Raw genomic sequence first — 27,227 nt, forward strand, 5'->3', positions numbered from 1 at the left:
TCCGGTGGGTAGCTGTGTTGGTCTTGAAGCAATGGAAGAAAGAAGTGTGCCTGCATGGGAAGGTTATACCTAGAATTAAACTTTGTCGGTCTATAAGGTGCCCCTGGACTCAAACTTTGAAAAGATCCTTGTTTTTGCGCCTGTGGCACATTGTACTAGTCTAGATTAATACCGGTGGCATTGTTTTGCCTATGGGTCTATTTATTTATGTTACTTATAGCTTCCTTTCCTACAGTGCAAGTCAATAGGATGTGCTATCTAACTGGAATTCCATACCATGTCACCTGCCAGGTGTTTTAAGAAAGCGGATGGGGCCAGGTATGGCTTTTCCCAGCAAAACCTCTGACTGGCCAATGGAGATTTGATCGCCTGTACGGATTTTTTTTAAAAAAAACATTACTTTGGCAGCAGCTACCACCACAGTTGAGAGATCGTCATTGACTGACTGAATGTAAACTGCGGAGCCATTTTGTGGCTGGTTCTACCTCCTGTGGCAGCCATTTTGTGGCTGACTGGGTCAGAATTCCAAAGGTACCGCAGGCGCAAAACAAAAAAGTGATCGCTATATCTGCAAAATGGATCTAAGGAACAACAGGGGATAATTTCTCTACAAGCCTGAAGGAAGTCCCAGGTTTAAAACATCCCCCCCCCCCCCCCCAAATAATAAAATACTTCTCAGGGATGTTCTAGGCTGATTCTGCATTGAGGAGGGGGTTGGACTAGGTGGCCTCTATGGTCCCTTCCAACTCTGGGATTCCATGATTCAGTGCATGGAACTTGGAGAGAAGAAACAGTGCATGGAACTTGGAGAGAAAAATGCCCACTGAGCTCTCAGCCACCATTTTGGAGCTAGCTAGGCAACCTTAGTAATATAGTAGAGGGGGTGGATTATCTCTCTCTTTAATTTCATTCTGGTATTGTTAGCTAAGTGTAGTTGGTGAGGGGTAGATATAGGAGTTTAGGGTAGATATAAAGCCTTTCTAGCAACTTGATACCTGTACGCATCTCCAAAGATTATAATGAACATCCAACAAACACCCTTTTGAAAGTAGGTCTCGTTGCTTCACAACAGCAGTTACTTTTTTTCTTTTGCAATTAGTATAAGTTTCAAACCTGTTGATGACTGAAAAGTTGTTTTGGTGGGGGTGGGGGTGTTAACAGGAAAATAATATGTAGAGTTAATCCAGTTAAAGATTTTTTTTGGCGGGGGGGAGGGCAATAAGCTTTTGAGAGTCCCAAGTTCCATTAGGCAGGGAGGATAATTCCATACAAATCGCAGCCAATATTGGGAGGGGATCTGTGTGGTGGTGGTATTATGAAGCTCCAAAAAAAGAAATGCACGAATTCTATCTTCTGTAATAAACTTTATTTTTTAAAAAATGCATAGTTTTGACTTTTCTCCCCACAAGTAGCCCATTTTAATCTTTCTGACCAAGAGAGAGATCTTTGGGTCATGGTAGATAACTCACTGAAAATGTCGAAACTCTGCCTGGGACAGTGATGCTCTGTATTCTTGGTGTTGGGGGGGGGGCAACAGTGGGAGGGCTTCTAGTGTCCTGGCCCCACTGACGGACTTCCTGATGGTGCCTGGGGTTTTTTTGGCCACTGTGTGACACAGAGTGTTGGACTGGATGGGCCATTGACCTGATCCAACATGGCTTCTCTTATGTTCTTATGATGGAACTCTCTCTCTGGGGCAGTGATGCTCTGTATTCTTGGTGCTTGGAAGGGCAACAGTGGGAGGGCTTCTAGTGTCCTGACCTCACTGGTGGACCTCCTGATGGCACCTGGGTTTTTTGGCGTGTGACACAGTGGGACTGGATGGGCCATTGGCCTGATCCAACATGGCTTCTTACTTTCTTATGTTTCTTCATCTGCCTCTAGAAAAAATGCCAGGCAAGGCAGAGTCTCAATGGCGGCCTCAATTGGCACCGTTCCCCCAGCACGGTCAGATCCAGTCTCATTGGAAGGAAGAGCCGCCTCACTCCGCAGCCTCAGAGGAGTCTCTCTCCTACCCAGACTCTTCCAACCCTGCTGACGTCCCACAAAGAAAGGGTATGTAGGAGCAAGGGCGAGTTCCCTGAAGAGGCAGCGTATAAATTCTCTAAGTGAAATAAATTCCAGTGGGCCTGGCCAAGAGAAGAATAAATTAAAGAGTGGATTGCTGGTGATGACTCAGTAGGCTTGGATCCTATGGTGGTGTGTGCTGGCGGAGGGCAGAACCAGGAACAGTGGGCTAAAAACGGGGTGATTAATTTTTCATGGGCTAAGGGCTTTATCTCTCAAGCAACCTGGGAACTGACTACTTCTCTGAACTCAGTATGGTGTTTAGTAGGGCTGCTTGTGAGGCTTTCCCCTTGGTGGCCTGTTCTTGTGGACTTTTTTAATCACTTATCCTTTTCAGTCTGTTTTTGCTTCATATCTGTGCTTCTCAGTTGTTCGCTTCATTATATCCTGCCTGTTAGCTCCCCACTCCATGGGTTTGATTCCCCATTCCTCCGCTTGCAGCTGCTGGAATGGCCTTGGGTTAGCCATAGCTCTTATAAGAGTTGTCCTTGAAAGGGCAGCTTCTGTGAGAGCTCTCTCAGAAGAAGAAGAAGAAGATATTGGATTTGTATCCCGCCCTCCACTCCGAAGAGTCTCAGAGCGGCTCACAATCTCCTTTACCTTCCTCCCCCACAACAGACACCCTGTGAAGTGGGTGGGGCTGGAGAGGGCTCTCCCAGCAACTGCCCATTTCAAGGACAACCTCTGCCAGAGCTATGGCTGACCCAAGGCCATGCTAGCAGGTGCAAGTAGAGGAGTGGGTGTCTGTTGTGGGGGAAGGAGATAAAGGAGATTGTAAGCCACTCTGAAACTCTGATTCAAAGAGAAGGATGGGATATAAAGCTGCGGTCTTCTTTTTCCAGCGACTCTTCTGCTAGTGGAAGAAGGAAAACAGTGTTGGAGCCCACTTTGGTCCTAGTTGGGGAGAAAACACAGTGTCATTGTTGAAATAAGTGTATGAATGCATGGTTTATGTTAGACTATAGTGTACAGTTCTGATCACTAGGACTTTTTTTTGTAGTAGGAACTACTTTGGATTTTAGGCCACACATCCCTGATGTAGCCAGTCCTCCAAGAGCTTACAGTAGACCCTGTAAGAAGAATCCTGTAAGTGGATTGGCTACATTGGGGTGTGTGGCCTAATATGCAAAGGAGTTCCTGCTAAAAAAAAGCCTTGCTGATCATCATATCTCAGAAAGGTTATTGCAGGACTGGAACAAAAAGAAGATGACGAAGAAGACTGCAGATTTATACCCCGCTTTTCTCTCTGAATCAGAGACTGAGTGGTTTACAATCTCCTGTATCTTGACCCCCCACAACAGTCACCCTTTGAGGTGGGTGGGGCTGAGAGGGCTCTCCCAGCAGCCGCCCTTTCAAGGACAACTCCTGGGAGAGCTATGGGTAACCCAAGGCCATTCCAGCAGGTGCAAGTGGAAGAGTGGGGAATCAAACCCGGTTCTCCCAGATAAGAGTCCGCGCACTTCACCACTTCATCAAACTGGTACAGAGGAAAGCAAGCAAAACATTTAAGGCGTATGAGCACCTTCCCTAGGAAGAAAGGCTGGAGAGCCTTGGGCTTTTCAGTCTCGATAGAAAAAGGACAGCCGAGGCAGAGCGTGATAGAGGTTTATAAAATTATTCGTGAGGGAAAGAAACCAGACAGAAGAGAGAGATTTTTCTCCCATAGTGTTAGAACTTGGGGGCGCCTACTGAAGTTGATGGGCGGTAGATTCAGGGTGAACAAAGTTTGAATTGTGGGATTCGCTGCCAGTGGCAGTGATTTTGTAGATGACTAGACGGATTCATGGAGGCCCATCGCTGGCTGCTAGCCAGTGGTGACTAAAGGCAACGTCCATGTTCAGAGGCAGTAACTCTCTGAATCCCAGGGCTGGGAGGCTAAATTAAGGCAAAGTCTTGGCCTCTATTTGCCATGTTGGTCTTCTGGAGGACTTTGTTGGCTACTGTGTGTGAGCCAGGATGCTGGACTACATGAACCAGCGGTCTGATCCGACAGGGCTCTTCTAAAGGTCTTCGTTTCAGGCTTTGTAAGAGAATGTGGATGACGCTGCCACTTTTTGCAGCTTGAAATGTTGTTGAATGCTCTGACATCACAGCAGCATAGCCAATAGTGTTTTCCTTATTGACTTGTTTATCCATAATTGATACATGATCTGCACCCACATGTTAGGATAGCCGAGGGGTGTCGAACTTGTTGGTTACGAGGGCTGAATCTGACATGAATGAAACCCTTGTTGGGCCGAGCCATGTTGGGTCGGGCCAGGCTGTGTGTGTACCTATTTATGGTTAGGTAGCAGAGACATAAGCTTTGTAAAAGACACAGACAAACACAAAGATTAAAAAAAACCCCCACCTTAAAACGTCCTCAAAACATTATCACTCAGTCTTAAAGGTACTCTTTGTTTTTCTCCCATGGGATCCAGGCAACTGGGCAAAGGAAGCTCTGGCTCTTTTCTTTCTTCCCCAAGGGACCAGGAGGGGGAGGAGCCTCACCCAATACAAGGAAGAGAGGCTTGGCTCAGTAGCTCTGCTGTGCAATTGAGAGAGCCTGGCAAAACAAGTTATTCCTTCCCCCCCTTCCTTCCAAGGGAGGAGCCTCAGTCAATGAAGAATATAGAAGTTTTGCTCTGTAGCTCTGCTGTGCGATTGAGCAAGCCTTGCAAAGCAAGCTGTGATGCAGAAGGATGCAAAAGAGAGGGAGAAGGAAGCAGATGACAGCCAGTTGCTTGGGGACCTGATAGGAGCCGTCTGAGTTTGGCCACATGTTTGACACCCCTGGGGTAGCCTGCACACTTGCTGAGTTTTGAGTGCTGTGTGGGAGTTCATGGGTGGAAGACACTAGCGCTGAGTGAGGTTCTGTGTCTTCCTCTGGCGTCCCATGCTCCTGTTTTGTCCTTCTGCAGATGCCTCTGGTCCTCAGCCCCTTTCCACCAACAATATTCTTGCTGCGGCCGCTCCTTTCAAGAAGCCGCTTCTGGACGGATGGGATCAGCCGGTGGACAGTGAAAGCGACAAGCGAGTGGAGGAACAAGACCAAGGTGAGCCTTGTGAAAACTGCAGAGCCTGCCTACCTGGTTTTTAACCTGGCAGACCTTGCTGGTTTCCTGAAGAGTTTAAGAACATAAGAGAAGCCATGTTGGATCAGTCCAATGGCCCATCCAGTCCAACACTCTGTGTCACACCGTGGCCAAAACCCCAGGTGCCTTCAGGAGGTCCACCAGTGGGGCCAGGATACCAGAAGCCCTCACACTGTTGCCCCTCCCAAGCGCACTCGAAGCCCTCCCACTGTACCCCCCCAGCACCCAGAATACAGAGCATCACTTGCCCCAGACAGAGAGTTCCAACAATACGCTGTGGCTAATAGCCACTGATAGACCTCTGCTCCAGATGTTTACCCAATCCCCTCTTGAAGCTGCCTATGCCTGTAGCTGCCACCACCTTCTGTGGCAGTGAATTCCACATGTTACTCACCCTTTGGGTGAAGAAGGACTTCCTTTTATCCATTCTAACCTGACTGCTCAGCAATTTCATGGAGTGCCCACGAAAAAGGGAGAAAAGGACTTCTTTCTCTACCTTCTCTATCCCGTGCAAAATCTTGTAAACCTCTATCAATAGCAACCTGGGAACTTTGAACTTTGAATAAATATATGGAGCAGAGGTCCATCGGTTGCTCTTAGCCACAGGATATTGATGGAACTCTCTGTCTGGGGCAAGGGATGATCTATATTCTTGGTGCTTGGTGGGGGGGGCAACAGGGGGAGGGCTTCTAGTGTCCTGGCCCCACTGGTGGACCTTCCGATGGCACCTGGTTTTTTTTAGCCGCTGTGTGACACAGAATGTTGGACTGGATTGGCCATTGGCTTGATCCAACATGGCTTCTCTGATGTTCTTATGAATCCTGCATGTAGTTTTATCCACTTGAATAAGCCTATCTCTAGAACAAGAGCCGGTCTGTTAGCATCCTCTTGCCAGCAAGAGGATAAGTCCACATTCTTCAGTCTCAGTGTACAGGGTCACTCAGTGCTGAGAACAAAGCACTCTGCGTGTGTTTGCTTGCTTATTTATTTCCCCATTTTTGTATCCCATGCTCCCTGCAAGCAGGCTCAGGGTGGCTACAAAGCCAAAATGGCGTCTAAAAAAGACAACTAATTGTAAAACATTAAAAACGTTGAGACGTTAAACGTGTTCAGAGATGGTCGCATTAAGCCAGTTTGGTGTAGTGGTTCAGTGCGTGGACTCTTATCTGGGAGAACCGGGTTTGATTCCCCCACTCCTCCAATTGCACCTGCTGGAATGGTCTTGGGTCAGCCAGAACTCTCGCAGGAGTTGTCCTTGAAAGGGCAGACTCTGATCTGGGAGAACTGGGTTTGATTCCCCACTCCTCCACTTGCACCTGCTAGCATGGCCTTGGGTCAGCCATAGCTCTGGCAGAGGTTGTCCTTGAAAGGGCAGCTGCTGTGAGAGCCCTCTCCAGCCCCACCCACCTCACAGGGTGTCTGTTGTTGGGGAGGAAGGTAAAGGAGATTGTGAGCCGCTCTGAGACTCTTCGGAGTGGAGGGCGGGATATAGATCCAATATCATCTTCTTCTTCATCTTCATTAATAGTAAGTATGAGCGCTGCCTCCCAGAACTCACCACTGAGGCATAAGATTCCCAGCGTTCCCACTCCCTGCCTTGTTCCCGCCTGAACAGTGTTCATGGCAACATATGAAGTTTAAGCTTTTTAAAAAATCAGCTATGCTGTTTTAGATCAGTGGTCCACCTTGTTTAGCATCCTGTGTTACACTGTGGCCCAACCAGCTGACTCAAGCAGCTCAATGCTGCCCCCTGTTGTTGTCCCTCTCTCTCTGTACTGGTACTTGAGAGCGTCACAGCCATTTAATACAGAAACAGCTGGAAGGGACCAGCCGTTTAGTTCAACTCCCCGCGCAATGTGGGAAATTCACAGCTACCTTTCCCCTCACTGCCCCAGGAATGCTTGCTCTGTGCCCAGAGGAAGGCCAGAAACCTCTAGGATCCTTGGGCCAATCTAGCTTGGAGGGAAAACTCCTTTCTGACCCCAAAGTGGCAATTGGCATTACCCTGGCATATAGGAAGGGGCCATGAGAGCTGAGTACCAGCTCATTTCTTCCTACCTTCCCTTTTACAACCTGCCTAAATTCATTGCTGTCAGATGGCCTCTGCTTAAAACTCCCCAAAGAAGGAGAGCCCCCCCCTCTCCTTCTGAGGAAACCACTTAGAAACCAGACAGTCTTCATAATTTCAGGAGGTTCTTCCTAATGTTTAGTGGAAAACTCTTGTGATTTAATTTCAGCTTGCTGGTTCTGGTCCAGCCTTCTGGGGCGACAGAAAGAGGTTCTGTTTAATCTCTACTCCTGTTCGCATAAAGCCAGCTGTGCGACCTTGGACCAGCCACGGTTCTTTCAGAACTGGCCCAGCCCTACTTGCTTCACAAGGCAGCTGTTGTGGGAAGAAGGAGGGAAGGACATTGTAAGCCGCTTTGAGACTCACAAGGACATAAGAGATGCAATGGCCCATCCACAGTAGAGAGGGAAGCAGGCCATGAAACCCAACCCTCCTCCTCCCCCCTCGCCACTCTTAATACCAATGTGGTGGCATTTTTGGTTTTGTATCTTCTAGGGTTGCCAACTGCCAAAATTCCTTCTGTATCACCTTTGACTACAGGTAAGAAAGAAGCGTTGGAATCTACGGTATTCGTGCTGTGTCTGGATTGGCCCCCTGAATTTTCTACCTGAGGTCCGTGACCAGTTCCCTGCCTGGACCCCAACTCCTAGATGGGAGGGGGGCCTTGATCTAGATAAGGAATGTGGGAAGCCCTCGCCCCCCCCCTCCGTGTTCCAGGGTTGAAGCAGCACCAGGGACCACTGTTTCTCCCCATACACTTGGGGAAATGTGTTCCTGGTGTGGATCTTGCTGCTCACGCCTGACAGACCGTTGTGTCAAGAACCAAAAAGGGTTAGTCGCAAACCAGTATAGGGCCAAATAGTAAAGACCCCAGTAGCACCATTGTGTGACACCACTTGTAGCTGCTGGAATGGCCCTGGGTCAGCCATAGCTTTTGTAGGAGTTGTCCTTGAAAAGGCAGCTGCTGCAAGAGCTCTCTCAGCCCCACCTATCTCACAAGGTGTCTGTTGTGGGGGGGGGAGAGGAAGGTAAAGGAGAGTGTGACCACTCTGAGACTCTGAGATTCAGAGTATAGGGCGGGATATAAATCCAATATCATCACCATCTTCTTTAAGACTAGCAAATTTTATTGTAGTGTAAGCTTTTGAGAAACACAGCTTTCTTCATCAGATGCAGAGAGCTGTGTTTCTCAAAAGCTTATGCTACAATAAAATGTGTTAGTTTTAAAGGCGCTACTCCACTCTTTACTACTTTGCAGCAGCAGACTAACACGACTGACTCCTGGATTTATGAATATAGGAGCAATCACTAAAAACTATGTGTGACTTAAATATTGTCAAAAATGCAAGTATTTATTATCAAATTGTTAAAAACGTATATAGGCCCAACTGTAGCCTCGTTACAGCATAAAGATATGTTGTGTATAAAAGGGTATTGCAATCCAATGCTTTTCAGCCCAAATTTACCTTGTTCAGTAGTCTAACAATAGTAAAACAATAGAACAAAGCACCTTTAAGACCAACTAAGTTTTATTCAGAATGTAAGCTTTTGTATGCTCTTAAGCACCTCTTAAGCGCTTTGCACCTTCAACAGCAGTCTGCTTTTTATTACCCTCCAGTGTTTTTTCAGCCGTGCTTTGTCCTAACACTTAACAAACACAGATCCCTGTTTGTGATTCTTTTAATCTGCTAAAAACATTCCCATGATTCTACGTGCCAACTCGCTGCCCACTTATATTAAGAATTGCTGCTTGCCATTCCCATTTTGTCTGATGAAGTCTGCTTAAGAGCATGCGAAAGCTTGCATTCTGAATAAAACTTAGTTGGTCTTAAAGGTTCACTTGTCTACTGCTTTGTTCTGTTGCTTCCGACCAACACAGCTGCCTGCTGGGATCTATATACAAAAACAATATACGTTGATGTAGGACCGAGAAAGGAGTTTAACTATCAGTAATAGATACACAAGACAAAAGAGTGTTTATTAGGCCTCCTTGATTCTGGCCTTGGACCTTAGTCAACTGCATACATATTGACTGATGTTTCTTATTGTATGCCTTCCAGTTTTAGCCCAGAGAGTACAACTGCACTATATCAACTTGTGTATCGTTTGCCAAGAAAGGAGTTTAACAAACAAACGTCAACCTCTTTCCTGGCACCATCTGAGTGTTTTTTGGAAGTGGGCCCGGCTGCTGAAGATTTGATTGGTTGGGCATATTTTTAAAAACGTTGCTTTGGCAGCGGGTGCCGCCCCAGCTCAAGACTTTTCATTGTGTGACCAACGGTAAACTGCCAAACAAACAAAAAAATGGTTGTTTATCTCATTACATATGCTAAACCCTTCTTCTGCTGTGTTCTAATGTATTCCTTTTTGTACTGGCAAACTGGAATGATATTTGTAATGCTATACTACATGTTAAAAAGTATATTGGGTGGATGGAAACGCCTCTGAGAAAAAAATACGTGCATAATTTAACTCATGCCTGAAGAACATAAGAAGATGATGATGATATTGGATTTATATCCCGCCCTCCACTCCGAAGAGTCTCAGAGCGGCTCACAATCTCCTTTACCTTCCTCCCCCACAACAGACACCCTGTGAGGTGGGTGGGGCTGGAGAGGGCTCTCCCAGCAGCTGCCCTTTCAAGGACAACCTCTGCCAGAGCTATGGCTGACCCAAGGCCATTCCAGCAGGTGCAAGTGGAGGAGTGGGGAATCAAACCCAGTTCTCCCAGGTAAGAGTCTGCACACTTAACCACTACACCAAACTGGCTCTCCTCCATAAGAGAAGCCATGTTGGATCAGCCCAATGGCCCATCCAGTCCAACACTGTGTCACACACTGACCAATATATATATACACTGTGGCTAAGAGCCACTGATGGACCTCTGCTCCATATTTTTATCCAATCCCCTCTTGAAGCTGGCTATACTTGTAGCCCCCACCACCTCCTGTGGCTATGAATTCCGCACGTTAATCACCCTTTGGGTGAAGAGAAGCAGTGTAATGTTTACTGCCGTTCACACCGTCATTCTCCAGTTCTGACAAGTTTATTACCTCTCTGCTGCTTTCCCACACAACTTACACTATCCAGACCAAACTGTTATTCTTTCAGTTTGTTAATTTCACTATTGAATTCTAACTTTATACTTTTTTACGTGCTTAACCACTACCCAGAAGTTATATGCAGTATTGCAAACTGAGCCCCGTTTCATTGTCTGATGGAAATGTGCTTTCAGCTTGCGAAAGCTTAGAATTCTAAATAAAACTTGGTTGGTCTTAAAGGTGCCACTGGACTCCAACTATTATAGCATTGGGAAAAGTGCAGAAAAGGGCAACTAGAATGATTAAAGGTTTGGAACCCTTTCCCTATGAAGAAAGGTTCAAACGCTTGGGGCTCTATAGCTTGGAGAAACGTCGACTGCGGAGTGACATGATAGAGGTTGACAAGATAATGCATGGGATGGAGAAAGAGAAAGAAGTCCTTTTTTCCCTTTCTCACAATACAAAAACTCGTGGGCATTCAAAGAAATTGCTGAGTCAGGTTAAAACGGATGAAAAGAAGTACTTAACATGTGGAATTCACTGCCACAGGAGGTGGTGGCGGCAACTAGCATAGCCAGATTTAAGGGGATTGGATAAAAATATGGCGCAGAGGTCCATCAGTGGCTCTTAGCCACAGTATGTATGTGTGTATATATATATATATATATACTGTGTGACACAGTGTTTGACTGGATGGGCCATTGGCCTGATCCAACATGGCTTCTCTTCTGTTCTTATGTGACACAGAGTGTTGGACTGGATGGGCCATTGGCCTGATCCAACATGGCTTCTCTTATGTTCTTCTGTGACTCAGAGTGTTGGACTGGAGGGGCCATTGGCCTGATCCAACATGGCTTCTCTTCTGTTCTTATGTGACACAGAGTGTTGGACTGGATGGGCCATTGGCCTGATCCAACATGGCTTCTCTTATGGAGGAGAGCCAGTTTGGTGTAGTGGTTAAGTGTGCAGACTCTTATCTGGGAGAACTGGGTTTGATTCCCCACTCCTCCACTTGCACCTGCCGGAATTAGCCACAGTATGTGTGTATATATATGTGTGTATGTATGTATGTATACGTGTGTGTATATATATGTGTATATATACCCACACACACACATATATTGGCCACTGTGTGACACAGAGTGTTGGACTGGATGGGCCACTGGCCTGATCCAGCAGGGCTTTTCTAATGTTCTTATGCTTCAGACCATCACAGTTGCCCACCTGGATCTGTCTGCAGTAAATTGCTGGCTCCTTCAGATCTGGCTCCTTCAGCAGACTTTTGTGGTTGTTTATTTCTTTATTACTTTAAATTTCTATCCCGCCTTCTCCGCAAGCGGACTCAGGGCAGCTTACAACATTCATTTTTACATATTAAAACCAAAAAAATTTGCAATTTAAATTTTTTTTAAAACATTTCATTACATGGCGCTGTATCTCTACAATATAATATAATATAAGCGGTGATCATATAGTGCTCTGTAATGACGTAGGGTGGCAGCTCTTTCCCGGTTAGATCTCAAAGGCCTGTTGTGCCCCCCGTGCTGTGTCAGAATACCAAAGGTGTCCTCGCGGGTTCAGAAAGGTTGGGGGGGCCCTGTTCTATGGGATAAAGGAAAGGAAAGGAACATCAGTCGGCAGGGTCCTGTCTTTTATGTTTTCATAGCTCCTGCTGTCTCTGGCGCTTGCAGGTGGGTCTTGGGGCAGAGCACTTGCGGACACTTAACTCTTCTCGTAACAGACTAAGCAGCTGGTGCTCATCTGCCCCTCTTGCCTCCAGCCGTAAACCAGATTCCCCATGACCATCGCTGCGCCGCGCTGACCAGTGACATCTGCGAGGTGCTTCTCGGAGAGCTGCCGTACCAAGACTGCATGAGCACTGTGGCAGCGTTCATATTGGAGAGAGGTGAGATCCCAGCATCAAGTGGGGCTGCAGCTCGGTGGAAGAGCCTCTGCTTGGCGGGCAGGTGGTCCCTGGTCAATCCCCAGCCTCTCCAGTTAAAAGTACCAGAGAGCAGGTGATAGGAAAGGCCCTGGAGAACTGCTGCCGGTCTGAGTAAACAGTACTGACTTAAATCGACCAAGGGTCTGGTTCAGTAGAAGGCAGCGTCATGTGTGTTCATCCCAATGTGTCAGGGTGTTAAAACCCGGGGTGTTGCCTGCTGGCTCTGGGATCCAGAGGTTTAGTGTCTCTAAATGTGGAGGTTTCCCTCAGTCACCGTGGCTAATAGCCATATGAGAAACAGTATATATATATGTACTGTGGCTAATAGCCGCTGATGGACCTCTGCTCCATATTTTTATCCAATCCCCTCTTAAACTGGCTATGCTTGAACTGTGCTCTGGGGCCATCCTTCTTGAGCTAAGACAAAAATCTGTTGAGCTGGAGGCTAAAAATCTGTGAGCTAGCTCATATGAACTGGGCTTAGAGGGAACACTGGTGTCGTGTGTGAATCCTACTCCTGTGCTTCAGCTTTTTCTGGTGGTTCGAGGCGTCTAAAATACTAAGGTACTGGTTATTGATTGTCCCATTTTGTTGATTGTACCGGCTCGCTCTGTGTAATCCATCTTGAATACTTGTGAGAAAGGCAGACAATAAATAAATAAATAATGTAAATAGATATAAATAAATGTTTTATGTTTTTAAATTTGTTGTTGTTGAGCACCTTGATCGGGTGGAAAGGCACAGAATTGTTTTCTGTTACCCCAGAACGCTGGACCAGAACCAACGGGTTGAAATTAAATCAAAAGAGTTTCCGACTGAACATTAGGAAGAACTCACTGACAGAGCGGTTCCTCAGTGGAAGAGGCTTCCTCGGGAGGTGGTGGGCTCTCCTTCCTTGGGGGTTTTTAAACAGAGGCTAGATGGCCATCTGACAGCAATGAAGATCCTGTGAATTTAGGGGGAGGTATTTGCGAGTTTCCTGCATTGTGCAGGGGGTTGGACTAGATGACCCTGGAGGTCCCTTCCAACTCTATGATTCTAGGATTAGAAAGAACTTCCTGACCATTAGAGCAGATTCTCGGTGGAACAGGCTTCCTCGGGAGGCGGTGGGCTCTCCTTCCTTGGAGGTTTTGAAACAGAGGCTAGATGGCCATCTGACAGCAATGAGGATCCTGTGAATTTAGGGGGAGGTGTTCGTGAATTTTCTGCATTGGACTAGATGACCCTGGAGGTCCCTTCCAATTCTAGGATTCTGTGATCACCATCTTCAAGATCTTGAAGAGCTGTCATATAGAGGAAGGTGGAATTGTTTTCTGTGGCCCCAGAAGGTAGGACCAGAACCAATGGGTTGAAATTAAATCAAAAGATCTTCCAGCTCAGCATTAGGAAGAACAGTGGAACAGGCTTCCTCCTTGGGAGGTGGTGGGCTCTCCTTCCTTGGAGGTTTTTGAACAGAGGCTGGATGACATCAATGAAGACCCTGTGAATTTAGGGGGAGGGATTTGTGAGTTTCCTGCCTTGTGCAGGGGGTTGGACTCGATGACCCTGGAGGTCCCTTCCAGCTCTAGGATTCTATGATTCTTCAGGAGGTGGTGGGCTCTCCTTCCTTGGAGGTTTCTAAACAGAGGCTAGATGGCCATCTGACAGCATTGAAGATCCTGTGATTTTAGGGGAAGGCGTTTGTGAGTTTCCTGCATTGTGCAGGGTGTTGGACTAGATGACCCTGGAGATCCCTTCCAACTTTATGATTCTCTGATAAGGAATAACTTCCTGACCTTTGGAGTGATTCCTCAGTGGAACAGGCTTCCTCCTCGGGAGGTGGTGGGCTCTCCTTCCTTGGAGGTTTCTAAACAGAGGCTAGATGGCCATCTGACAGCAATGAAGATCCTGTGAATTTAGGGGGAGGCGTTTGTGAGTTTCCTGCATTGTGCAGGGGGTTGGACTAGATGACCCCAGAGGTTCCTTCCAACTCTGTGATTCTAAGAGGTCTCAGGGTAGAAGCTTTCAAGAGTCCAAGCACCCTTTGTCAGACCTTGAAAGGACGTTTGCCCATTTGGAAGCTGCATTTTTGTTTCCGGAGCCGCGAATGATTCTTCTCTTGCTTCCTGTCTTGCCCCTGCAGAGGTTGCCGGCAGCCAGAGCTCCTGTGGGGAGTCCTATGAGCTGGTTGCCCTGGGAACGGGAGACATTTGCTACGAGGGCTGGATGGAGTTCAATGGCCGGACTCTCCACGATATGCACGGGCTGGTGGTGGCCCGCAGAGCGCTGATGAGGTAAGGCGCCCCTTTGCCTCCTTCAAGCCTGCCAGGCTTGTTTCTTTTTCCAAGGAAAAGCAGACCAGAGAAAAGAGAAAGGGAGAGGGGAGCCGGTGGTCCATCGCTTCTGAGATTATATGTACCAGGGATAGCCAGGCTAGCCTGATCTTGTCAGATCTCAGAAGCTAAGCAAGGTTGGCCCTGCTGAGAACTTGGATGGGAGACCACCAAGGAAGCCCAGATTGCTACGCAGAGGCAGGTAATGGCCAACCACCTCTGGATGTCTCTTGCCTCGACCTGGGTGGCCCAGGCTAGCCCAGTCTCATCAGACCTTGGAGTCAGCCCTGGTGAGTACTTGGATGGGAGACCACCAAGGAAGCCCAGGGTTACTATGCAGAGGCAGGCAATGGCCAGCCATCTCTGTCTTTTGTCCTGGCCTGGATGGCCCAAGCCAGCCTTTCAGCATATCTCAGGAGGGTCAGCCCTGGTGATTACTTGGACGGGAGACCATGAAGGAAGCCCAGGGTTGCTACGCAGAGGTAGGCAAGGGCCAACCACCTCTGTTCCTCTCTTGCCTTCACTTGGGTGGCCCAGGCTAGTCCAGTCTCATCAGACCTTGGAGTCAGCCCTGGTGAGTGCTTGGATGGGAGACCACCAAGGAAGCCTAGGGTTACTATGCAGAGGCAGGCAATGGCCAGCCATCTCTGTCTTTTGTCCTGGCCTGGATGGCCCAAGCCAGCCTTTCAGCATATCTCAGGAAGGTCAGCCCTGGTGAGTACTTGGACGGGAGACCATGAAGGAAGCCCAGGGTTGCTGCGCAGAGGCAGGCAATGGCCAACCACCTCTGTTCCTCTCTTGCCTTCACCTGGGTGGCCCAGGCTAGTCCAGTCTCATCAGACCTTGGAGTCAGCCCTGGTGAGTACTTGGATGGGAGACCACCAAGGAAGTCCAGGGTTGCTACGCAGAGGCAGGCAATGGCCAACCACCTCTGTTCCTCTCTTGCCTTGACTTGGATGGCCCAGGCTAGCCCAGTCTCATCAGACCTTGGAGTCAGCCCAGGTGAGTGCTTGGATGGGAGACCACCAAGGAAGTCCAGGGTTGCTACGCAGAGGCAGGCAAGGGCCAACCATCTCTGGATGTCTCTTGCCTTGACCTGGGTGGCCCAGGCTAGCCCAGTCTCATCAGACCTTGGAGTCAGCCCTGGTGAGTGCTTGGATGGGAGACCACCAAGGAAGTCCAGGGTTGCTACGCAGAGGCAGGCAAGGGCCAACCACCTCTGTTTGACTCTACCCTTACTTAGATGGCCCCGGCTAGCCCATTCTCATCAGATCTCAGAAGCTAAGCAGGGTCAGCCCTGGTTAGTCCTTGGATGGGAGCCCACCAAGGAAGTCCAGGGTTGCTACGCAGAGGCAGGCAAGGGCTAACCATCTCTGTTCCTCTCTTGCCTTGACCTGGATGGCTCAGACTAGCCCAGTCTCATCAGACCTTGGAGTCAGCCCTGGTGAATACTTGGATGGGAGACCACCAAGGAAGCCCAGGGTTGCTACGCAGAGGCAGGCAAGGGCCAACCACCTCTGTTTGACTCTACCCTTACTTAGATGGCCCCGGCTAGCCCATTCTCATCAGATCTCAGAAGCTAAGCAGGGTCAGCCCTGGTTAGTCCTTGGATGGGAGCCCACCAAGGAAGTCCAGGGTTGCTACGCAGAGGCAGGCAAGGGCTAACCATCTCTGTTCCTCTCTTGCCTTGACCTGGATGGCTCAGACTAGCCCAGTCTCATCAGACCTTGGAGTCAGCCCTGGTGAATACTTGGATGGGAGACCACCAAGGAAGCCCAGGGTTGCTACGCAGAGGCAGGCAAGGGCCAACCACCTCTGTTTGACTCTACCCTTACTTAGATGGCCCTGGCTAGCCCATTCTCATCAGATCTCAGAAGCTAAGCAGGGTCAGCCCTGGTTAGTCCTTGGATGGGAGCCCACCAAGGAAGTCCAGGGTTGCTACGCAGAGGCAGGCAAGGGCTAACCATCTCTGTTCCTCTCTTGCCTTGACCTGGATGGCTCAGGCTAGTCCAGTCTCATCAGACCTTGGAGTCAGCCCAGGTGAGTGCTTGGATGGGAGACCACCAAGGAAGCCCAGGGTTGCTACGCAGAGGTAGGCAGTGGCAAACCACCTCTGAACATCTGTTGATTTGAAAACGTCATGAGGGGTCGCCCTGAGTCAGTTGCAGCTTGGCAAGACACAGTTATGACTACGGAGCCGGATGGCCCAGGCTAGCCGGATCTCGTCAGATCTCAAAAGCTAAGCGGGTCAGTATTTGGATGGGAGACCCCTGAGGAGCTTCAGGGTTGCTGCGCAGAGGCAGGCAACAGCTAACCGCCTCCGAACGCCTCATGCCTGGAAAACCCTGTGGGACCACTATAAGTTGGCTTCACGTACATTGACTCTGTCTTGATTGTCTCTTTGGACCAAAACCAGAAGGCTTCACAACAGTAATATTATTCAGAGCATCTGTACCTGACCCCACCTGGAGTATTGTTTTGGGCAGCACATTTTAAGAAGGATATGGACAAGCTGGAACGGGTCCAGAGGAGGGCGATGAAGATGGTGAGGGGTCTGGAGACCAAGTCCTGTGAGGAAAGGTTGAAGGAGCTGGGGATGTTTAGCCTGGAGAGGAGGCAGCTGAGAGGTGATACGATCACCATCTTCAAGCACTTGAAGGGCTGCCATATAGAGAGGATGGTGTGGAATTGTTTTCTGTGGCCCCAGAAAGTAGGACCAGAAGCAATGGGTTGAAATTAAATCAGAGTTTCCGGCTCAACATGAGGAAGAACTTCCTTGCCATTAGAGCGGTTCCTCAGTGGAACAGGGGTCCTCGGGAGGTGGTGGGCTCTCCTTCCTTGGAGGTTTTTAAACAGAGGCTAGATGGCCATCTGACAGCGATGAAGATCCTGTGAATTTAGGGGGAGGCGTTTGTGAGTTTCCTGCATTGTGCAGGGGGTTGGGCTAGATGACCCTGGAGGTCCCTTCCAACTCTAGGATTCTGTGACTCTATGACGGGTCCCCAACCCCTGGGCCATGGACCAGTACCGGTCCATGGCCTGTTAGTAAGAGGGCTGCACAGGGCGTTCTGCAGCGACGGCAACCAAAACAAGATTTTGGAGTAGACTGGACATAAGCAACACACTTCAGGTGTCACTGTCTCCTGTCACCCCCAGATGGGAGCATCTAGTTTCAGGGCTCCCACTGATTCAACGTTATGAGGAGTTGTACAATTATTTCATTATATATTACAATGTAATATGTTCTTACGCATTATTTCATCCCTCCCTCCCTTCCTTCCTTCCTCAGGTACTTCTACAAGCAGCTCCTCATGTTCTGCAGCAACGACCCCGCAGCTGTGGAGAAGTGCATCTTCTGCCTCTCTAAGGACGGGACGCACTTGGCTCTGAAGCCGAGGTTCTTTCTGCACCTCTATCTGAGCCGCAGGCCAAGTGGAGCTTTGGAGAACTTCCAGTGAGTGCTTCTTGTGGATCAGAAGAGTACTATGAGGTTGCTCTGAAAGGATCCTGTGGATGGACTTCAGTTGGGAACCGGGGCTTGTAGGAATGGGGTCTGCAATGGGGGCTAATGGTTAGGACTTAATCTCCTGGCAGCTCAGTTTGTTTATATCCTTTGCGGCTGTCTTAAGTAGACCGGCTCAAGGTTACCCAGTGAGCTGAAATTAAATCAGAATTAAATCAAAAGAGTTTCCAGCTCAATATTAGGAAGAACTTCCTGACCGTTAGAGCAGTTCCTCAGTGGAACAGGCTTCCTCGGGAGGTGGTGGGCTCTCCTTCCTTGGAGGTTTTTAAACAGAGGCTAGATGGCCATCTGACAGCGATGAAGATCCTCTGAATTTAGGGGGAAGTGTTTGTGAGTTTCCTGCATTGTGCAGGGGGTTGGACCAGATGACCCTGGAGGTCCCTTCCAATTCTATGGTTCTATGAACTTCCTGACCGTTAGAGCAGTTCCTCAGTGGAACAGGCTTCCTCCTTGGGAGGTGGTGGGCTCTCCTTCCTTGGGGGTTTTTAAACAGAGGCTAGATGGCCACCTGACAGCAATGAAGATCCTGTGAATTTAGGGGGAGATGTTTGTGAGTTTCCTGCATTGTGCAGGCGGTTGGACTAGATGACCCTGGAGGTCCCTTCCAACTCTATGATTCTAAGCTTCCATGGCAGAGTAGGGATTCGAACCTGGGTCTCCCAAATCCTAGTCTAACCACTATATTCCATTGGTTCTGTGAAGTACCCTTTGGAGTTTGGAGGAAGTGATTCCTTCCAGGTGAAGGGGTGGGTGCAGGTCTGTGTGAAAGGAATGCCCAGTTTGAGTTTGGAACAGACAGAAAGAATCAGTCAGAATCAGCCTGTGAGTTGGGGGAAGGACCCTGGTGAGAACTCCCCTGGAGTCTTGCTCTCTGAAGACACTTTGTGCTTGCTCCACTTGTTTGTTCAGGGAATTGATGTGCTGTATCTCCAGAGTCTTGCTAGAGGCAGCTTACCAAGTTCATAAGTATGATAAAATCATTTTTTAAAAATATATAAATTATCAATATAACCCAAACCGTCCATTAGGATTATTCACCTACAGTAACTTTGTAATAGAACACAGTTGGGAGTCCAGTAGCATCTTTAAGACCAACAAAATTTTATTTAGAATGTAAGCTTTCATGTGCTAAAAACACACAACTCCATTGGTCTTAAAAGTCCTGCAGGTCTCCAGCTTTCTTCTGTTGCTTCAGACCACCACGGCTGCCCACCTGGATCTAGTAACGTTGTAAATAAAGCAAATATTATTTTTTAAATTCTCTAGATCATTAATGCTGCTTTTTCAAAGCTATAAAACAGGAAGTTAGGAATTAGTAGGGTGATGGGATAGCTAAACTTGAGTCCGGTAGTGCCTGAGAGACCAAAGTTTTGGGGTTTTTTTGGGAGGGGGGCGGGTCTGAGTTTCTGAGAGTCTAGAGCTTCTGTCTAGGTAAAAGGTAGTCCCCTGTGCAAGCACCAGTCATTTCCAACTCCGGGGTGGCATCACATCACGACGTTTTCATGGCAGACTTTTTATAGGGTGGTTTGCCATTGCCTTCCCCAATCATCTATTTTACTGACCTCGGAAGGATGGAAGGCTGAGGCGACCTGGAGCCGGTTACCTGAAAACCCAGGTTCCGCTGGGGATCAAATTCAGGTCGTGAGCAGAGACCTCGGACTGCCGTACTGCAGCTTTACAACTCTGCGCCACGGGGTAGTGGTTCTACTGCAGGCCAAAGCAGCTGCCTTCTGAAACTGTTCTTGGGGTACAGAAGAGAAGAGGCCCTTTATTAATCCAGCTTCTTCCTCCCCCCCCCCCCCCCCATAACTACAGACACCCCAAAACCTCCCAGTTTCCTTGCACGGCTCTCTGACTCATTCACCTTTCCCTTCAATTTTCTTCACCTGCAGCATGGTGACAGCCCAGCCAAAGGCACCTGTGGAAGCCTATGTCAGTTTGAAAGGGATGCTGAGACCCATCAATTACTGCCGTCCTGGCACTCTGGCCTCCTGTGTCTGCTGTGTATCTGGCAGTGACAAGCTAACCCACTGGGCCGTCTTGGGTGTCCAGGGTGCCCTTTTGAGTCACATCATCCACCCGGTCTACATCACCAGCATCGTCCTGGGTTAGTAACTGATGACAGCAGAACTGACAGGCAGCCTGAGTTTCCAAATCAAGAACACCTTTATTCAGCATGGCAAACCATCTCTCCTTAAAGGGGAGGGAGAGTGGCTCAATGGTAAGAGCATCAGTGGTAGAGCATCTGCTTGGTAAGCAGAAGGTCCCAGGTTCAATCCCCGGCATCTCCAACTAAAAAGGGTCCAGGCAAGTAGGCGTGAAGAACCTCAGCTGGAGACCCCGAAGAGCGGCTGCCAGTCTGAGTAGACAATACTGACTTTGAGGGGAGGGATGGTGGCTCAGTGGTAGAGCATCTGCTTGGTAAGAAGAAGGTCCCAGGTTCAGTCCCCGGCATCTCCAACTAAAAAGGGTCCAGGCAAGTAGGCGTGAAGAACCTCAGCTGGAGACCCTGGAGAGCGGCTGCCTGTCTGAGTAGACAATACTGACTTTGAGGGAAGGGATGGTGGCTCAGTGGTAGAGCATCTGCTTGGTAAGCAGAAGGTCCCAGGTTCAATTCTCGGCATCTCCAACTAAAGGGTCCAGGCAAATAGGCGTGAAAAGCCAGCCTCAGCTTGAAACCCCGGAGAGCGGCTGCCAGTCTGCGTAGACAATACTGACTTTGAGGGGAGGGACGGTGGCTTAGTGGTAGAGCATCTGCTTCATAAGCAGAAGGTCCCAGGTTCAATCCCCGGCATCTCCAACGGAAAAGGGTCCGGGCAAGTAGGCGTGAAAAACCTCAGCGTGAAAAACCTCAGCTGGAGACCCCGGAGAGTGGCTGCCAGTCTGAGTAAACAATACTGACTTTGAGAGGAGGGACGGTGGCTCAGTGGTAGAGCATCTGCTTGGTAAGCAGGAGGTCTCAGGTTCAATCCCTGGCATCTCCAACTCCAAAGGGTCCAGGCAAATAGGTGTGAAAAACCTCAGCTTGAGACCCTGGAGAGCCGCTGCCAGTCTGAGTAGACAAGACTGACTTTGATGAACCGAGGGTCTGATTCAGTAGAAGGCAGCTTCATATGTTCAGTATTATGGGGAAATATGCCAGGTGTTTGGGATGATCTTATTTCTTAAATAATCCCTCAAAGCACCTGGATGTGTACCCATTTTCACTTTTTTGAAATTCAGATTTTCAAACTTATGCACTGCAGCTATCTGAAGGTCCCTTTTCATTAAAAAACGGAGGTTGTTTCAGTAATGAGGTTATCTGTTCATCAGGGTAGCTGAACAGCCCAAAGTCTCTGTGGGTTGTAATGTGTGACAGCTATTGTTCCCAGTTATGGACAATACTCCCCGCCCCCCCATACTGCCTCTATGCTGTGAAGTCTTGTGTGCAAAAATTCTACTTTGCAAGCTATTGGCATTCAAGCTGTGAGCTACTGCATAAATGAGTGTGCTTTGGGGTCATCCTTCCTGAGCTAAGACAAAAATATGTGAGCCAGAAGCTAAAAAACTGTGCGCTAGCTCACACTAACTCAATTTAGAGGGAACATAACCCCCCATTAACCCCCCCCCCCAATAAAGGTTAAGGAAATCAGAATATAAGGACCCAGTGGTTTTGCATCCAATGTGAAGCATAAATATTACCAAAATGTCTGTGTATTTATTACAATTTCAATAAAAACAGATTTTTTTTGGGGGGGAGACTTACCAGAAGGTTGCCCTGACCTGGGAAATACCCCAGAAAAGCCTGATCTTATCAGATCTCGGAAGCTGAGCAGGTACTTGAGCGGGTGATCTCCTTGGAATACCAGAGCTGGAGGCAGGGGCAGGCTTCGTTCAGCCACCTCCCAGAATATCCTCCAGGCCCCCAGTAGGTGTCCATCACCAGAAATCACCATGCCTTCCAGCTGTGCACGTGCACATAGTCACACATTAAAAAATACAAAAATGCCCCCTCCCCCCCAAACCCCCAAAAGGTTAAGGAAATCAGAATATAAGGGCCCAGTAGTTCTGTGTCCAACTTGAAGCATAAATGTTACCAATTTGACAAAAATATAAATGTATTTATTACAAATTCAATAAAAACAAATAGCTAGAGGCCTAAGTAATATCCGAAATCATACATTGGTCCCAAGGACAGACCATTATTCACCTAAACCAAACACATTAGAGCCCTGTGGCGCAGAGTGGTAAAGCTGCAGTACCGCAGTCCTGACCTGAGTTCGATCCCCGGTGGAAGCTGGGTTTTCAGGTAGCCAGCTCGAGGTTGACTCAGCCTTCCATCCTTCCGAGGTCGGTCAAATGAGTCCCCAGCTTGCTGAGGGGGAAGCGTAGATGAATGGGGAAGGCAATGGCAAACCACCCCATAAAAAGTCTCCCGTTAAAACGTTGTGAAAGCAACGTCACCCCAGAGTCGGAAACGACTGGTGCTTGCACAGGGGACCTTTCCTTTCCTTTCCCAGTGGTCAAAGGGCTGTCTGGTGCACATCGGAGTTATGTTTGTTTCCTCCCAGTGTCTTCTGGCTTGTTTGCTTTGCCTCCGCCCCGCATTGACCATCTCTCTGTCCTGTGTTTTAGCCGATGCTTACCAAGACAGCGCCATCCTCCACCAGGTCATCAATGACCGGCTGCAGCTGGCCAATGAGCGCTTGCCAGAGCCCTACCGCCAGAGCCCCGTGCACCTCTTCGAAGGCCCCAGCATCGCCTCTCTCAACGTGCCGCCCAAATGTCACACCTGGAGCCTCAACTGGTGTGGTGGAGATGAAGCACTGGAGCTGGTGAACGGGACGGTGGGGAAGGCAGCGCAGGAGTAAGTCCTGAGTGGGGCTCAGGTGGGGGGGGTTGTTGTCTCTCCAGTTTGGTGTAGTGGTTAAGTGCATGGACTCTTATCTGGGAGAAGCAGGTTTGATTCCTCCACTTGCAGGTGCTGGAATGGCCTCGAGTCAGCCATAGCTTTCGCAGAGCTGTCCTTGAAAGGGCAGCTTCTGCCAGAGCTCTCTCAGCCCCACCCACCTCACATGGTGTTTGTTGTGGGTGGGGGGAGGAAGGTAAAGGAGAATGTAAGCCGCTCTGAGATTCAGGGTATAGGGCTGGGTAGAAATCCAGTTTGAGAGCCAGTTTGGTGTAGTGGTTAAGTGCACGGACTCTTATCTGGGAGAACCGGGTTTGATTCCTCCCTCCTCCACTTGCAGCTGCTGGAATGGCCTTGGGTCAGCCAGAGCTCTCTTATCTGGGAGAACCGGGTTCGATTCCCCACTCCTCTCCTTGCAGCTGCTGGAATGGCCTTGGGTCAGCCAGAGCTCTCTTATCTGGGAGAACCGGGTTTGATTCCCCACTCCTCCACTTGCGCATGCTGGAATGGCCTTGGGTCAGCCATTGCTCTCGTAGGAGTCGTCCTTGAAAGGGCAGCTTCTGTCAGAGCTCTCTCAGCCCCACTTACCTCACAGGGTGTCTGTTGTGGGGGAGGAAGGGAAAGGAGATTGTGAGCCGCTCTGAGATTCAGAGTGAAGGGTGGGATATAAATCCAATATCTTCCTCTTCCTTCTTCTTCCACTTGCCTCCACCAGCATCACGAACCCGGACAGCCTCTGCCGCCCCAGTCGGCTTTGCAAGGCGGCTATGCTGAAGTCCTTCAGGAAAGTGGCGAAGGAGATGGACAGAGGGGACTTGGCCTCCATGGCCACATACCACCAAACCAAAGTGAGTCAATCTCCCAACAAGATCGGGTGGGGGTAAAATCACACGTGGCGAGGATCCGAGAGTGAATCCCGAAATGTGAATTTGACCTGGTGGAGGAAGGCACTGTCTCGGTAAGCATCAGTTAAAACATAGAACAGAGAGCTGGTCAGTGTGGGGTGGAAGCGGAGCAAATGAGCCAGATGAAACTGGGAGGAAACTGGGACTCTTTCAGTTTAGTCTTCATCTGATAGGGTAGAGATAGATGATAGAGCCCTGTGGCACAGAGTGGTAAAGCTGCAGTCCAAACTCTGCTCACGACCTGAATTTGATCCCGGTGGAAGCTGGGTTCAGGTAGCCGGCTCCAGGTTGACTCAGCCTTCCATCCTTCCAAGGTAGGTAAAATGAGTCCCCAGCTTGCTGGGGGGGAAGTGTAGATGACTGGGGGGAGAGGAAAGGTCCCCTGTGCAAGCACCAGTTGTTTCCGACTCTGGGGTGATGTTACTTTCACAACATTTTCACGGCAGACTTTTTACGGGGTGGTTTGCCATTGCCTTCCCCGGTCCTCTACACTTTCCCCCCAGCAAGCTAGATACTCATTTTACTGACCTCGGAAGGATGGAAGGCTAAGTCAACCTGGAGCCGGCTACCTGAAAACCCAGCTTCCACTGGGAATCGAACTCAGGTCGTGAGCAGAGCTTAGGACTGCAGTACTGCAGCTTTAACACTCTGTGCCACGGGGCTCTTAGAAGACTGAGGAAGGCAGTGGCAAACTACCCGGTTAAAAAGTCTGCCGTGAAAATGTTGTGATGCGACGTCACCCCAGAGTCGGAAACGGCTGGTGCTTGCACAGGGGACTACCTTGACCTTTACCTTTTTAGATGATAGAGCATCGGCTCAGTCGGTAGAAGGCTGTAGGTTCAGTCCCTGGCATCTCCAGTTAAAGGATCAGACAGTAGGTGATAGGAAAGACCCTTTTCTGCCTCAGACCATGGACAGCGGCTTCCAGTCTGAGTAGACAAGACTGATCTTGATGGCGCAAGGGTGTGGTTCTGTATGGTTCAGCATGGGATAGAGAAAGTAGAGAAAGAAGTCCTTTTCTCCCTTTCTCACAATACAAGAACTCGTGGGCATTCAATGAAATCGCTGAGCAGTCGGGTTAGAATGGATAAAAAGAAGTCCTTCACCCAAAGGAATTCGCTGCAACAGGAGGTGGTGGCGGCTACAAGCATAGCCAGCTTTAAGAGGGGATTGGATGAACATATGGAGCAGAGGTCCATCAGGGGCTATTAACCACAGCATATTTTTGCAACTGTCTGGGGCAGTGATGCTCTGTATTCTTGGTGCTTGGGAGGGGGGGCAAAGTGGAAGGGCTTCTAGCCCCACTTGTGAACCTCCTGATTGCATTTGGAGGTTTTTTTGGCCACTGTGTGACAGAGAGTGTTGGACTGGATGGGCCATTGGACTGATCCAACAGGGTTTCTCTTATGTTCTTATGTCTGGGGCAGTGATGCTCTGTCTTCTTGGTGCTTGGGGGGGCGGGGTCAACAGTGGAAGGGCTTTTAGTGTCCTGGCCCCACTGATGGATTTCCTGATGGCATCTGGGGTTTTGGCCACTGTCTGACACCGAATGTTGGACTGGATGGGCCATTGGCCTGATCCAACAGGGCTTCTCTTATGTTCTTATGTCTGGGGCAGTGATGATCTGTATTCTGGGTGCTTGGGGGGGCACAGCGTGAGGGCTTCTAGTGTCCTGGCCCCACTGATGGACCTTCTGATTGCGCCTGTAAGCTCTTGGAGGATTGGCTACATAAGAACATAAGAGAAGCTATGTTGGATCAGGCCAATGGCCCATCCAGTTCAACACTCTGTGTCACAGAAGAACATAAGAGAAGCCCTGCTGGATCAGGCCAATGGCCCATCCAGTCCAACATTCTGTATCACACAGTGGCCAATATATATATATATGTGTGTGTGTGTGTGTGTGTGTGTATATACACACACACACACACAGAGTGGCTAATAGCCACTGATGGACCTCTGCTCCATATTTTTATCCAATCCCCTCTTAAAGCTGGCTATGCTTGTAGCCGCCACCCCCTTCTGTGGCAGTGAATTCCACATATTAATCACCTTTTGAGTGAAGAAGGACTTCCTTTTATCTGTTCTAACCCGACTTCTCAGCAATTTCATTGAATGCCCACAAGTTTTTGTATTGTGAGAAAGGGAGAAAAGGACTTCCTTCTCTATCCCATGCATAATCTTGTAAACCTACATCAGGGGTGTGTGGCCTAATATGCAAAGGAGTTCCTGCTAAAGCCCTGATTTTTCCTATTTCCTCTCTGGCCAAGTAGCAGGTGGATCTGGGCATTCATTCACATTCTATTTATATCATCAAGAGCCTGTCCGCCTATCTGGTACGTTTTCTACACCTCTTTGTTTCTCTTTCCCTCCACCTAGGTTCAAGCAGAGGCTTACCAGAATGTCAAACAGCAGGTCTACGCTCAGCTGAGCTTGCAAGACTTCAGCAGGTGGTCCCAGAAGCGGCTCGTGGACATCTTTGCTAGCTGAGCTGCTATCCACACAGGCTAAAGTCCTTCCCAGCTTCGGCGGGATAAAGGAAGCAGATAATCTCCAGTCAAGCAAGTGAAAGGTCTTGAATATTGTGGCATTCAGGGGTGGGGCGGGGGGGCCCCCAGAAGTTTAAAAATAATTCTAGTTTCCATGTTGTCTTCTTTTCTTCCTCGTGTTGCAGTTAGGAGTGGGGCTTTAAGTTAAAGAGGTGTTTCCGTTTGAGTTGTACTCGGGGTCTGTGTGCGTATGAGAGTGTGTCATCTAACACACAAAGCAGCATAAGAAAGGTACTTTGTGTAAGAAGCTAGCATACCCCTGAAGATCTTTTATGTTTTAAAAAGCTGCACGGTTTCAGAAGACGTTCAAAGAGCTGAAGTCTCCAAGTTCTGTTACTGTGGGTTCAATCTGTGCGTTTTTTAATGTTAAGGAATGGTTTTATGTTTTTTTGCTGTCAGCATTTGGAAGTCTTCCTTGCTTTATCAGTTAATGGAAGAGATAATTAAGCCACCTAGTCTTTTGTTTCCCCTTGCAAGGGGTGGAATTCTGGCAGGAGCTACTTTGCATATTAGGCCACACCTCCCTGATGTAGCCAATCCTCCAAGAGCTTACAAGGCTCTTTTTTGTAAGCTCTTGGAGGATTGGCTACATCAGCAGGGTGTGGCCTAATATACAAAGGAGCTCCTGCTAGAATTCCACCCCTGCTCCTCGCCATCTAGTTTTCAGTCTGTTTTGAGAGGAAGTCGAGCGTTAAAATTGACAGGTTTCTGTTGAGTACTGGTGGAAATTGAGCTTGGTGTTTGGAGTCTGGAAAAGCCCCACTGCTTCTGTACAACAATCTTTACCAGTTTTCATCTCAGTAAAAGAACCGTGCCTGTTAGCCGCCCTGAGCCCGCCTGGCGGGGAGGGCGGGA

General features: G+C 48.8%; 1 protein-coding gene and 1 non-coding gene across 2 annotated transcripts; both read left to right on the forward strand.

The window, feature by feature from the left end:
• The first annotated feature begins 308 nt into the window (after positions 1-308).
• Positions 309-27,177, forward strand: ADAD2 (adenosine deaminase domain containing 2). Its single transcript, XM_060257787.1, has 9 exons — positions 309-318; positions 4,968-5,102; positions 12,001-12,156; positions 14,318-14,468; positions 17,797-17,961; positions 19,923-20,137; positions 22,645-22,876; positions 23,634-23,766; positions 26,203-27,177. The coding sequence occupies exons 1-9, from the start codon at positions 309-311 to the stop codon at positions 26,311-26,313; spliced, it is 1,308 nt and encodes a 435-aa protein (XP_060113770.1). The 3' UTR covers positions 26,314-27,177.
• On the forward strand, positions 20,764-20,830 carry TRNAM-CAU (transfer RNA methionine (anticodon CAU)). Its single transcript has one exon. It is a non-coding gene; the product is annotated as a tRNA-Met (tRNA).
• Positions 27,178-27,227: the final 50 nt, after the last annotated feature.

This window comes from Heteronotia binoei, chromosome 17 (genome assembly GCF_032191835.1).
Source record: "Heteronotia binoei isolate CCM8104 ecotype False Entrance Well chromosome 17, APGP_CSIRO_Hbin_v1, whole genome shotgun sequence".
Classification (NCBI taxonomy): Eukaryota; Metazoa; Chordata; class Lepidosauria; order Squamata; family Gekkonidae; genus Heteronotia; species Heteronotia binoei.

Coding starts and splice junctions, on each gene's coding strand:
- ADAD2 (XM_060257787.1), top strand. Junction 22,877..23,633: donor GTGGGGAAGGCAGCGCAGGA/GTAAGTCCTGAG, acceptor TGCCTCCACCAG/CATCACGAACCCGGACAGCC. Junction 23,767..26,202: donor CCACATACCACCAAACCAAA/GTGAGTCAATCT, acceptor CCCTCCACCTAG/GTTCAAGCAGAGGCTTACCA.